The sequence below is a fragment of the Sturnus vulgaris genome, unplaced genomic scaffold, assembly GCF_052056855.1.
Source record: "Sturnus vulgaris isolate bStuVul1 unplaced genomic scaffold, bStuVul1.hap1 Scaffold_194, whole genome shotgun sequence".
Classification (NCBI taxonomy): Eukaryota; Metazoa; Chordata; class Aves; order Passeriformes; family Sturnidae; genus Sturnus; species Sturnus vulgaris.
The window spans coordinates 5028286-5040526 of NW_028276164.1; the positions used below are offsets into that span (position 1 = coordinate 5028286).

The 12241-nt window shown below is 56.1% G+C and overlaps 1 protein-coding gene across 3 annotated transcripts; it reads left to right on the forward strand.

The window, feature by feature from the left end:
* Positions 1–3405: 3405 nt before the first annotated feature.
* Positions 3406–10519, forward strand: LOC148218201 (class I histocompatibility antigen, F10 alpha chain-like). 3 transcript variants are annotated; one of them, XM_088157940.1, is made up of 8 exons: positions 3406–3587; positions 7216–7479; positions 7735–8010; positions 8241–8513; positions 8606–8713; positions 8812–8847; positions 8967–8998; positions 10042–10519. In XM_088157940.1, exons 1-7 carry the CDS (start codon positions 3521–3523, stop codon positions 8990–8992), a joined length of 1050 nt encoding a protein of 349 aa, XP_088014066.1. In that variant the 5' UTR covers positions 3406–3520; the 3' UTR covers positions 8993–8998; positions 10042–10519. The 3 variants fall into 3 exon arrangements, with proteins under 3 accessions (XP_088014066.1, XP_088014065.1, XP_088014067.1); XM_088157939.1 differs by having other exon boundaries at positions 3407–3587; positions 10056–10519; XM_088157941.1 differs by lacking the exon at positions 3406–3587 and adding an exon at positions 6061–6176.
* The last annotated feature ends 1722 nt before the right edge of the window (positions 10520–12241 follow it).

The following is a 12241-nucleotide window of genomic DNA, read 5'->3' on the forward strand; positions in this document are numbered from 1 at the left end:
GATTTCTATGGGTTCAAACTGTAAAAAGTTAAGGGAAAATCTAGTAAAACTCACGTGTCATGGAATGATTTTCTCTGCACACCCGGGCTATTTGTGGATGAAATGATTTCTGCTACACATCCTGGCCAGAATCAAGCAATTCGTTGATTCTCTAACAGTAGAAATGCTGTTGAAGAGTTTTAGTTCTTCCCGCAGTTTTGGTGACAAGACTACACCATTAGAAGGTTTTTTCTTAATAATCCTACTTTTATAAGATTCATTCCAGGCAGAGTCAGGAGAGTAGCTTTAGAAATGCAAATTAACTCTGCTGAAGAAATGTATGGACAATTTACCAAACTATTCCTGCCTGGGGGAGGAATTTTGCAGATTTCCTCTGTCCCCCACTCCAAGCTCTGCCTCCCTGCACAGATGGAATTTGCACAACTAAAGGCAGAGCCCATAGTGAGGAAATCTGACTGCAACAGAAATTGGTTAAGCTGCAAAGGGAAACAGCAAACGCAGAATGTTGGGAAGACTTCATGAAAAACAGCGGGGGGAAATCATCCCTCTCCTCACTCCAACCTGTGCTGTCACTGTCCAGGTTATATAGGGTGTATTGGGGCACTGGGGTGTTTTTGCAGCCACAAGTTCAGGGAAATGAGTTGGAAATTCGAGTATGTGGCGATTTAATTAGAAATGCAAACTAACACTGCTAGGGCAATGTGTGCAAGATGTACCAAACTCTTCTAGCCTGGGGGAGGAATTGGGCTGATTCCCTCTGCCCCTCACCCCAAGCTCTGCCTGCTTGCACAGATGGAATTTGCACAACTAAAGGCAGAGCCCATAGTGAGGATATCTGACTGCAACAGAAATTGGTTAAGCTGCAAAGGGAAAGAGCAAACGGAGAATTTTGTGCAACCTTCATGAAAAATAGTGTGTGTGGGGAATCATCCCTCTCTCCAGAGCACTGGGGTGTTTTTGCTAATCCAGAGAAACCAGTTGGGGATCCAAGTATTTGATGATTTCATAAGATTAATGTGCTCAATTGGTGCAGCCCTGGCTGCAGGGAGCACCCCAAAACTGGAAAAAAGATGAACAGACACCAGAACAAATCCTACACCACCATGGACCAGCCCCAGGTAGCCCTAACGAATTCATATCAGGAGACAGAGAAGTCATTTATCATTTCGATGGCATAATTAGATTACACAATGTCCTCAAAATAACACCCAACCAGACAGCTCCAGCTCCTCACCTTCTTCCCGACCAATCCACTCAGATAAGGAATGCAACGTTTCCCGATGGAATGGAATCAGATGATGTATTAACAGAAAGTGGAGGAGTTTGTGGAAAATTAAATGACTCAAACTGCTGTTTGCAAACAGATCACAAAGGAAAAGTGGTGAAACAGATAACAAAGGAAGTGAGAAAGTAGCTCATGTACCAGTCCAAATAAGGAAAGGATGGGAATGGGACACGTTTTCGTGGTTCCCTGGCAGACCACGGCTTAAACGAATGCTGCTCCTCCTCTGACGTGCTGCAGAAACTCTCAGCTTTTTACCATGCACGACACCTTGCGCCAAACAGGATGCAGGAAAAGAGATTGAGTCAATGGAAATTAAAAGTTTGAAAAGGCAATTCTTGAGATTATGAGAGAAGGAGGGATTGAAAGCAGTAAGATTAATATCGTAGTAGGGGTGCATATTAACGAGGACATGCAGTAGGCGGATTGGGAACTCTGAACCTTCCAAGTACCTCAGCCAGTCCGGAAAGGGAGAGGGAGATGCAGACGGGAAAATGAGGATAAAAAGGAGGCGGCGCTTTAGAGACCGCATGGCAAATGCCGCATGGCCTCTCTCTTTGTTCAGGAATAAAGTCACTTTTACAGGACTCCTCTGTCTCCTTTGGGCACACAAACCTCTGGCCACGGGAATTTTCCCGCACAGCCCCGGGCACAGGGCAGACACCTCTGTGCCACCCACAGCAACCGGGACGAGCCAGCGCTGCTCCGGCACCGGCTCCTGCCGAGGCCCCAGCGGGAAGGAGACCGCGGGCAGCCGCTCCCGCAGCGCCCTCAGCCCAGCGCCAACACGGGCCGGCACCGGCACAACCAACCCGCCAGAGCCCCCTGCCGCCCCCTCGGCCCGCAGCGAGCCCCGAGCCCCCGCACAACCGAGCGCGGCTCCCACCTGCGCTGGGGCCGCCTCCGAGCTCCGCCGCCGCCTCCTCGGTGGTTCCCAGTCTCCCCCTGTATGATCCTGGGCATTCCCAGTATGCTCCAAATCACTCCCAGTAGGATCCCAGTCGCCCCCAGTCATTCCCAGTATAGTTCCTTTCACTCTCAGTCCCTCTCCATAAGAGTTCAGTGTCGCCCCGGTTCCAGTATGAACCCAGTCACACCTTCTATGAAGCCATTTCCCCCCCGCGATGGTCTCAGTTGCTCCCAGTATAAGCCTAGTCACCCCAGTATGATCCCAGTATCTCCCAGAGACTTCCACTATGAGTCCGGTTTGATCCCTGCCACCTCCAGTATGATCCCAGTTACTCCCAGATACTTCCAGTGTTATTCCAGCCACTCCAAGTTGGACGCTGTCAGTCCCAGTATGACCCCAGCCTGGGCCAGCTGCTCCCAGTATGATCCCAGTTACAACTGCATTATTCCAGTTTCTCTTAATCACCCCTGCTACAGATCTGATCACTCCCAGTATGATTCCAGTCAATCCTAGGATGATCCATGCCACTGCCAGTCTCTGCCAGTATATATCAGTTGTCCCCTGCGTGCTCCCAGTAGCCCTCAGTGTGGTCCCAGCATGATCCTGGTGCCCCAGTTCTGCTCCCAGTGGGTTCTCGTCCCAGTCCTGGTGTACCTCGGTGTCGCAGTCTGTCCCAGTACCTTCCCAGCAGCCGTCGTCGTTTCCCAGATCCTGCCCTGCCCTATTCCCGGGCACTGAGACCCCCCCTGCACCCCCTTTCCCGGGAATCCTCCTCTGCCAGTCCCTGGCTCCCCTGTTTCCGTGTCCCCGGGGACCCCCAGACCCCCATTCCCGGCCAGCCCGGGGCACCTCACCCCCAGGCCTCCTTTTCCTGGGAAAATCTGAACTGGGCACGGGGCTCTCCAGCCGCTCTGGGATGTATGATCACCCAAAGGAAAAATAGAGAACAGGAGAGGGATAGAGAGAAGGAGACTGGGAATCAGGGATCGGGGTCACTGCGCCCAGTCCTGCTCCGCCAGGGGTGGGACCAGCACCCGCAGGAAAAATTGGATCGCGGAGCTCCCCCCGCTCCGGGCCGAACCCGGCGGGTTCCGGGCAGAGTTCGAGCGCAGGGTCCGGGAGCGCAGCACAGCCCGGCCCGGGGGTCCCGCAGTGCGGGGCTGTGAAGGGTCCCAGGTGGATCCCTGAGGGATACAGAGGTGTCCCAGGTGCGGATCCGGGTGAATTTCCTGGAATTCCCCCTTTTCCCCTCCCCCCCGCGCTCCCTCGGGCACTTTCACTTTCGCATCTCTCGAGCGGCGCCACAGCTGCGACCGGGGACGGCAGCGATGGCTCCAGCGCTGGGTCTGGGGCTGCTCTTGGGGCTTCTGGGGGGCCCGGGGGGCGCGACAAAAGGTGAGTGAGACCCTCCGAAACCGGGACCCCCCTGAACCGCAATTCCTGGGCACCAGGATCCCCCTAAATTTCCATTTTCGGGCACCGGGAGCCCCCTAAAACTCCGTTCCCCGGCACGAGATCCCCCGGAATCCCCATTTTAGGTCGTGTGACCCCCAAAAATCCCCTTCCCCAGCACTGGGACCCACCTGTACCTCCTTCCCCAGGACAGGGACACCCCGTAGCCCCTCTTCTGGCACGGAGATCCCCTTGAACCCCAATTTCTGGTCACCGGCACCCCTTGAACCCCCATTTTCGGTAACCAGAACCCCCTTGAGCCCTGAATTCCGGGAAGGAAACTCCCCCTTAACACGCATTCCCCAGCACGGGAACCCCTGAACCCTCGGTTTTGGTTACGGGGACTCCCCCGTACTCCCTTCCCCAGCACCGGGACCCCCCTGCACCCCTATACCCGGGACTGGGATCCCCCCGCACCCCCTGCAGTGCCCTGGGAGCCCCCTGCACTCCCATTCCCAGATCCGCCATTTTCCTCGGCTTTTGGACCCCCAGATCTCCCAAATTTCTGCGTCTCCCCATTTCTCCATTCCCGGCGTTTCCTGGAACGGGGTTCCAGGGGGTCTCCCGGGGTCCTAGGGGGTCTCAGCGGGGATCCAGTGGGATCCAGATGAATTCCCTGGAATTCCCCTTTACTCCCATCTCGTTTTCGCGTCTCCCAGACTGCGTCCCCAGGATCCGCCCGCCTCTCCCTGCCCCAGCTCACCCTTTTCCGTGACCCAGGGACCCCCTGGACCCCCATTCTTGTGCACAGGGACTCCTGGATCCCCCATCCCGCCTCTCCCAGTCCCTTCCTTGAAACTTGGACCCTTCCTGAATCTACCAGTTCTGCTCCTGACACTTGGACGCCCCCACACCCCCCCAGTCTCTGCGTCCACCCCAGTTCTCCACCCCCTGCTCGTCCTGCGGGGGGTCCTGGGAGGTCCCAGGGGGAATTCAGGGGAATTCCCAAGGTTTTCTTTGTCCCCTCCTCGCGTTCCCCCAATCACTTTCGCGTCTCCCAAGCTGCGGCTTCGGGATCCGCCCGAGAACCGGTGACCGCCCCCGGCACCGGGACCCTCCTGAACCCCCGTTCCTGGGAACGGGGACCCCCCTGCACTTCCATTTCCGGACGAACCCCCCTTCCTGGGCACAGAGACCCCCCTTGAACGTTCATTTCGGGGCACCAGGAACCCCCTGTACTCCCTTCCAAGTCCTGAAAACCCCTGCACCCCCTTATCTTGCACCTGGAACCCCCCTGAACCCCCATTCCCGGGCACGGAAACCTCCCTGAACCCCCATTTCTGGGAACCAGGACCCCTCTGAACCTCCATTTTCAGGCACCAGGACCTCTTGAACCCCAGAAGCTGGGAAGGGAACCCCACTGAACCCTATTTCCTGGGCACCGGGACCCCCTGAACCCCCATTCCGCTGCACCAGGACCCTCCGAGCCCCCTATTCCTGTGAACGGGGACCTCCATGCACCCCCTTTCCCAGGACCAGATCCCCCCACGCCGTTATTTGGCACCAGGACCACCCTGAACCCCGATATACCGGCACGGGAACTCCCCTGAACCCCCATTCCTGCGCACGGGGACGGCCCTGAATCTTCATTTCGGAGGAACCGGGACCACCTTCCCCAGTTCCGGGAGCCCCTGAACCCCCATATTCAGGACCGGAACCCCTCTGAACCCCCAGTTCTGGTGCATCGGGACCCCCATGTATCCCCTTATCCAGCACCGGCACCCAGCTGAACTCCTTCATCCAGCACCAATGCCCCCCGCACCCCCTTTCCAGACCCTCTCCCTCTCGGAGACCCCAGCCCCCCTTTTCCTTGTCCTCGGGACCCCCTGGACCCCCATTCCTGCCTTTCCCAGCTCCCGCCCTCCACTTTCCTCAACCCGTGCAACCCCTTTCCTGGGCACAGGGACCCCCTGGACCCCCCATTGCCTTCACCCCTCTTTCCTTCACCCCAGGACCCCCTAAACCCCTATTCCTGGGCATGGGGACCCTTCCTGCAGCCCTTTATTCGGTACTGAGACCCCCTCCTGAACCTCCTTCACGTCTACTGGGACCCCCTGCATCCCCTTCTCGGGCATCCCGCTCCTCCCAGACTCCAGACCCGCGTTTTTCCTTCACCTTTGCATCCCCAGATCTCCCAAATTTCCGTGTCTCCCCTGTTCTCCACTCCCGGCGCTTTCTTAAGGGGGGTTTCAGGGGGTCCCAGGTGGGTCTCAGAGGGCTCCAGGGGGGTCGCAGCGGAGATCCAGAGGAATTCTCTGGAATTCCCCCGTCCCCTCCCCCCCGCCGCGCTCCCTCGGTCTCTTTCGCTTCCGCGTCCCAACCTGTGAGACCGGGATCTACCCGGCGACCGATGATGTCACACAACAATCGCGTTACCATTGGTGAAAAGGAAATAGCAGCGCCAATGGCAGGGCCGGAGGCGGCTCTGGGGGCGGGGCCGGGCGGGCCTGCGGCGGAGCAGCGCGATGGCTCCAGTGCTGGGTCTGGGGCTGCTCCTGGGGCTCCTGGGGGATCTGGGGGGTGCGGCGAAAGGTGAGTGAGACCCCCCGAAACCGCGACCCCCCTGAACATTCATTTCCAGGCACCGGGAACCCCCTAAACCTTCATTCCCAGGCACGGGGAGCCCTCCATAGCCCCATTTTGAGTCCTGTGACCCTCCCATCCCCTTCCCCATCACCAGGACACCCCTGAACCCCCATTCCTGGGCACTGGGACCCCCTTGAGCGCCAATTACCGGGCATCAGGACCTCCCTGTACCCCCTTCCCCAGCACCGCAAAACCCCTGCACCCCCTTATCTGCCATTGGGACCCCACTCATTTCCCATTCTTTGACATCCAGATCCCTTTGAACCTCGAATCGCAGCACGGGAACCCCCCTGAACCCCCATTCCTGGGCACTGGGACACCCGTGAATCTCCATTTCCGGGCCTGGGACCCCCCTACACCCCCTTTTCGTGCATCCCGCTTTTCCCAGACCCCAGTCCCGCCCTTTGGACCCCCCGGACTTCCCAACTTTCTGTGTCCCCCCCGTTTTCCACTCCCGCCGCTTCCCGAAACGGGGTCCCAGAGAGTCCCGGGCGTCCCAGGGGTCTCAGGGGGGTCGCAGCTGGGATCCAATGGGATCCAGATGAACTCCCTGGAATTTTCCCTTTCCCCTCGTCCCCTCCCCAACCGCATCCCCTCGATCTCTTTCCCGTCTCCCAGGCTGATCCTTCGGGATCCACTCGCCTCTCCCAGCCCCAGACCCCTTTTCCAATGACCCTGCGACCCCATGGACCCCCATTCCTGCTTTTCTCAGTCCCCCTTTTTCTCTGCATCAAGGGCCCCCGAGCCCCCCATTCCAGTTATCCTGGGTCTCCCCACCTTGTGACCCCTCTTTCTTGGGCACCTTTCCTGGAACCCCCATCCCACCTCTCCCAGTCCTTGTATCCCCCTTTCCTTGGCACTGGGAGTCCCCTGAGCCCCCATTGCTGGACACTGGGACCCCATGCACCCCCTTTCCATCTCTCCCAGTTCCCCTTTCATTGATCCATAACTCTCTCAACGCCCCCAAATCTCCGTGTCCCCCCAGTTCTCTACTCCCTGCATTTCCTGCACGTGGCCGTGTCGGAGCCCAGCCCAGGGATCCCCCAGTACATGGTCACGGGGTTTGTGGATGGGATCCCCTTCGAGCGCTACGACAGCGAGCGGGGCCGGGCGGTGCCACTGACACAGTGGATGGAGGATGGAGCCGAGCCGGGATATTGGGATAGGAAGACCCAGAACTACGTGAAGGACCAGGATGTGGATGCCTGGAACCTGGATACACTACGGGACCGGTACAACCAGAGCAGAGGTGAGTGGGGGGATCCATGGGGCTGGAATGGGATCCCTGGGGCTTGATTGTGGATTCACAGGGCTCCAAGGGGATGAGATGGGGATCCATTAGGCTGGTATGGATATCTTGTGATCCATGGGTTGGGATGTGGATCCATGGGGCTGGGATGAGGCTCTGTGGGTCTCCATCAGATTCTGGGGCTCCATCGGGCTGGAATGGGGCTCTGGGACTGGGACATAATTCCATGGGTCTCTGTGGGTGCAATCCCCTCAGGTCTCCACACCGTACAGTGGCTTTATGGCTGTGAACTTGTATCCGATGGGAGTGTCCGTGGATCCTACCGGCTTGGCTATGACGGGGGGGAATTTGTCTCCTTTGACCTGGGATCCAGGAGATTCGTGGCGGCTGACAGCGCTGCTGAGATCACCAGGAGGCGCTGGGAACGTGAAGAGAACGAGGCTGAGGAGTGGACAAATTACCTGGGGCAAGAATGCCCAGAATGGCTCCAGAAATACGTCAGATACGGGCAGAAGGAGCTGGACCACAAAGGTGGGAGCAGAATTCCTGTGGGAATGTGGGATTTGGGAACAGAGGACTTGGGAATGCAGTAATTCCAGTGGGAATTCCATGGGCAGATCTCACCCCTGTCCCATTCAAGTGGGAATTCCATGGGCAGATCTCACCCCCATTCCATTCCCATGGAATTCCATGGACAGATCTCACACTGATCCCATTCCCATGGAATTCCATGGATGTCTCTCACCGTAATCCCATTCCAGAGCCCCCTGATGTCCATGTGTCTGGAAAAGAGGAACACGGGACGCTGATCTTGTCCTGCCACGCGTACGGATTCTACCCCAGCTCCATCGCAGTCAACTGGATGAAGGGGGATGAAATCTGGGATCAGGAGACGGAGTGGGGCGGGATCGTTCCCAACAGCGACGGCACCTTCCACACCTGGGCCAGGATCGAGGCGCGGCCGGAGGAGCGGGAGCAGTACCGGTGCCGGGTGGAGCATCCTGGAATGTCGGGGCCCGGGATCTACGCTTGGGGTGAGGCTGGGAATGTGGAATGTGGGAATTGGGAATTTGGAATGCCCAAATGGGGATTCCCCTCCCCCTGCTCACCATCCCTCGTTTCCCAGATCCAACATCTGGCAGGAATCTCACTGTGGTGGTCGCTGTGTCCATCATCGCTGCCGTCCTCATCCTCATTGTCCTCATTGGATTCGTTGTCTGGAAGCACCAATCCGGTAACACACGGGATGGGGGCCGGGAAGGGGCATGGATCCACTTGGCACTGTTCTGGGAATCCTGTGCCACCAACGCTGATCCCACTGTTTTTCCACAGGGAAGAGGGACAGGAATGAATACAGCATGGCAGCCAGTGAGTACCAGTGGTGGATCCAGCTCTGGATCCCCTCTGTGCAGATCTCAGGATGGATCCTGGGGTTAATCCTGGTGTGTGATCCGTGCTAGAATCTCATGGATTTTCTCTTTCTGCAGGAAATGATGTGGGAACAACGGCTTGACCGCAGGTACGGAGAGGGATGAGGGTGGGATTCCAGAGAGGGATCAGGGCAGGATTGGATAGATTGGGATCAGGGAGGGACTCTGGATCAGAGCAGGGGTCCAGAGCAGGATCAGATGGAATTGTGGAGTGGGATCGGGGCTGGATTCTGGAGCGGGATCAGCTGGGATGGATGGAACAGGATTGGTTGGAATTCCAGAAAGGAATTGGGGCAGGATGGGTAGGGCGAGATTGCGTGGAATAGATGGAGCAGGATTGGTGTGGGATGGATGAAGTGGGATCAGGGAGGTGTTCCAGAGCAGGATGAGTTGGATGGATAGAGCAAGTTTGGGACAGGATCAGGTGGAATTCCGGAGCAGCTCCCGCTCTCCATGGGCTCCAGCAAGGTCCATCCTGCGGGATGGGGACAGGGTGACACCATGACCCTCTCTCATCCCGGCAGGAATCACTGCCTGAGCAATCCCCAGAGCTGGATCCAGCCCCTTCCTGTGGTAGTCGATTTGGCTGAGATGGACTGGGATTTAGCCCAAATTCCCTATAAAGAAAGCACAAATTTAAGACCTTGGGAGGCAGGCTGTTAAAAAGCAAGGCCTTAGACATTAGGTCTGGTCCCTGCCCTGCAGATGCAGAGGCTTTAGCCTAAAACCATGGGCTTTGTAAGGACATGTCAGGCATGCCTAGGCACGTTCCTAATTCTCATTTGTCTTTGGACCTTTGCCCTCGGGTATCCCTGTGTATATCCCTCCCCCTGGTCTTTGGATGCAGCCTCTCAGATCACATGTTCACAGATGGATTAAAAGGATATCACAGGCGCACCATCATTCCCATCCCGCTTATTATTATTATTATTATTATTATTATTATTATTATTATTATTATTATTATTATTATTATTACTAGCCACGCTGTAACCCAGTCAGGCTGGTGAAGTTGTCACAAAGGGAAAAACCCCATTGCATTACAACAGGCAGCCATATCAGATTCCACATGTTCCAGGTTAAATTCACGTGAAGGGGAAACTGGATTTACAGAGATATCTAATGGCTTTAGGTTCCATGTTGCAGAAGCTCCAGAATTACATCCTGCTATCCAGACCCATAGGACTGGACACACCTGCACATCCCTTCCAGCCTGGACACTGGGTCTATGTGAAGTGGTGGGACAGTGATCATCTGCAAGCCAAGTGGAGAGGACCATTCCAAGTCCTGCTGACCACCCTCATCTCAGTCAAAGTTGCTGGCAAAGGACCTTGGATTCACTGCTCCAGAGTTAAGAAGGGTTCTGCTCCTGAAACAACTGAAAATACAGAGACTGATGCAGATAAAAATATGTTTTAAATTATTCCTCTTCTGTGCCTAAAGAACTGTTTGTAATAATCAGGATTCGTCTTTGCATGATAGCCAACTGTGCAAGACATTACTACTGTTAGATATTTACTGTTAGATATTTATATATTATTAGATATTTATCTGTTGTTAGATGTTTACTGTTGTTTGATATTTATCTATTAGATATTTATTTACTGTTAGATATTTACTGTTGTTACATATTTATCTATTTATTGGGGGTTAGGTTTCTTTTCTTTTGTTCCTTCTTACCTATAGAATTTTTCCCATGAATTGCTAGAAAATTCTAACTGCAGCTACTGGTTAGTGCTTTAGAAAACAAAAGGTTGGCCTGGCCCAGGTAAAAAGGAGGGCGGGGGTGGGCAGCTACTCAAGGCTTTGGGTTTTGGAAGACACGTTTGGAGCTGCTCTTGCTTAAGGAGAGGAAGTCCCCATGACCCAGCACAGAGCTGCTGCTCCTTCTCCTCTGGGGTGAGCCTCTGCTCGTAAGAGCAGCCACTGACCTAAGGCCTTATTAACCCCTTCCTCACTAAAAGAGGCACCGATCACCCTCTGCTCACACCCAGCTGCCGCTGCCCGCTGCTCCTTCAGCGCTGCTCTGAGTTTCTCTGCGCTGAAGCCCCGCCCTGCCCTGCCCTGCTGGGACGTCCTGCAGTTCCAACTCCTGCCGAAAAATTGTCTGATACATCTCGTCCACGAGCCCAAGGTCTTTTGTTCATTCCTGCTGTTCTAGCTTAGTGCTTTTCAGAGTCCGGCAGGGGCAATGGGATTGACTGCCCCAGAGCTTTGAGAAGCAAATCCTCTCCTCCATCCTTTCCCATCTCGGCCAGAAATGCTGTCACAGGCTCCCTGGTTCTGTTTGTTATTAATTCCATAGTTGTTGTTTTCTTGCCTTGTTATACATACCAGTAAGAAACTGTTATTCCTATCTCATATCTTCGATTAAAACCCCCTTAATTTCAAAATTATAATAATTCAGAGGGAGGGGGATTTACATTTTCCAGTCCGAGGGAGAGTCCTGCCTTCCCTAGCAAACACATGTCTTTCAAACTGAAAGAAATTTTGGTGCCCAACATTCTCTGCGGAGAACTTTGTTTGTGTTTCCAGGCCAATGGCGGCTCGGGCCCGGGCCCGTTCCAGGGCTGTTCCTCATCTCCGCCTTTGCCCTCCCACAGCCCGGGGGCCCTGAGAGCGCGGGCCGAGGCTGGGCCGTGTGCAGAGCCCGGCCCTCGCTGCCATTGGCTGATTGTGCCAATGTCACTCCTGGTTGTCGCGCGCTGATTGGGCAGAGCAGCAAAGGCGCCATTGTGGCAGCGTCTGTGCGGGCCCGGCAGCGGCGGCAGCGGCCGGAGCCCGGGGAGGCGGCGGCGGAGCTCGGAGGCGGCCCCAGCGCAGGTGGGAGCCGCGCTCGGTTGTGCGGGGGCTCGGGGCTCGCTGCGGGCCTCGGGGGCGGCAGGGGGCTCTGGCGGGTTGGTTGTGCCGGTGCCGGCCCGTGTTGGCGCTGGGCTGAGGGCGCTGCGGGAGCGGCTGCCCGCGGTCTCCTTCCCGCTGGGGCCTCGGCAGGAGCCGGTGCCGGAGCAGCGCTGGCTCGTCCCGGTTGCTGTGGGTGGCACAGAGGTGTCTGCCCTGTGGCCGGGGCTGTGAGGGAAAATTCCCGTGGCCAGAGGTTTGTGTGCATAAAGGAGACAGAGGAGTCCTGTAAAAGTGACTTTATTGATGAACAAAGAGAGAGGCCATGCGGCATTTGCCATGCGGTCTCTCCAGTTGTTGTAGTACGCAGTCTCCTTTTTATCCTCATTTTCCCGGCTGCATTCCCCCTCTCCCTTTCGCCACCGACTGAGGTACTTTGAAGGCTCAGACTTCCCGATCCGACTACTGCATGTCCTCGTTAATATGTACCTCTC

Bases quoted from the DNA above. Each gene is read 5' to 3' on its own strand.
- LOC148218201 (XM_088157940.1), top strand. From the start codon at position 3,521: ATGGCTCCAGCGCTGGGTCTGGGGCTGCTCTTGGGGCTTCTGGGGGGC. The intron at 3,588-7,215 runs GTGAGTGAGACC...GTGTCCCCCCAG, and splicing joins CCCGGGGGGCGCGACAAAAG to TTCTCTACTCCCTGCATTTC. The intron at 8,848-8,966 runs GTGAGTACCAGT...CTCTTTCTGCAG, and splicing joins TGAATACAGCATGGCAGCCA to GAAATGATGTGGGAACAACG.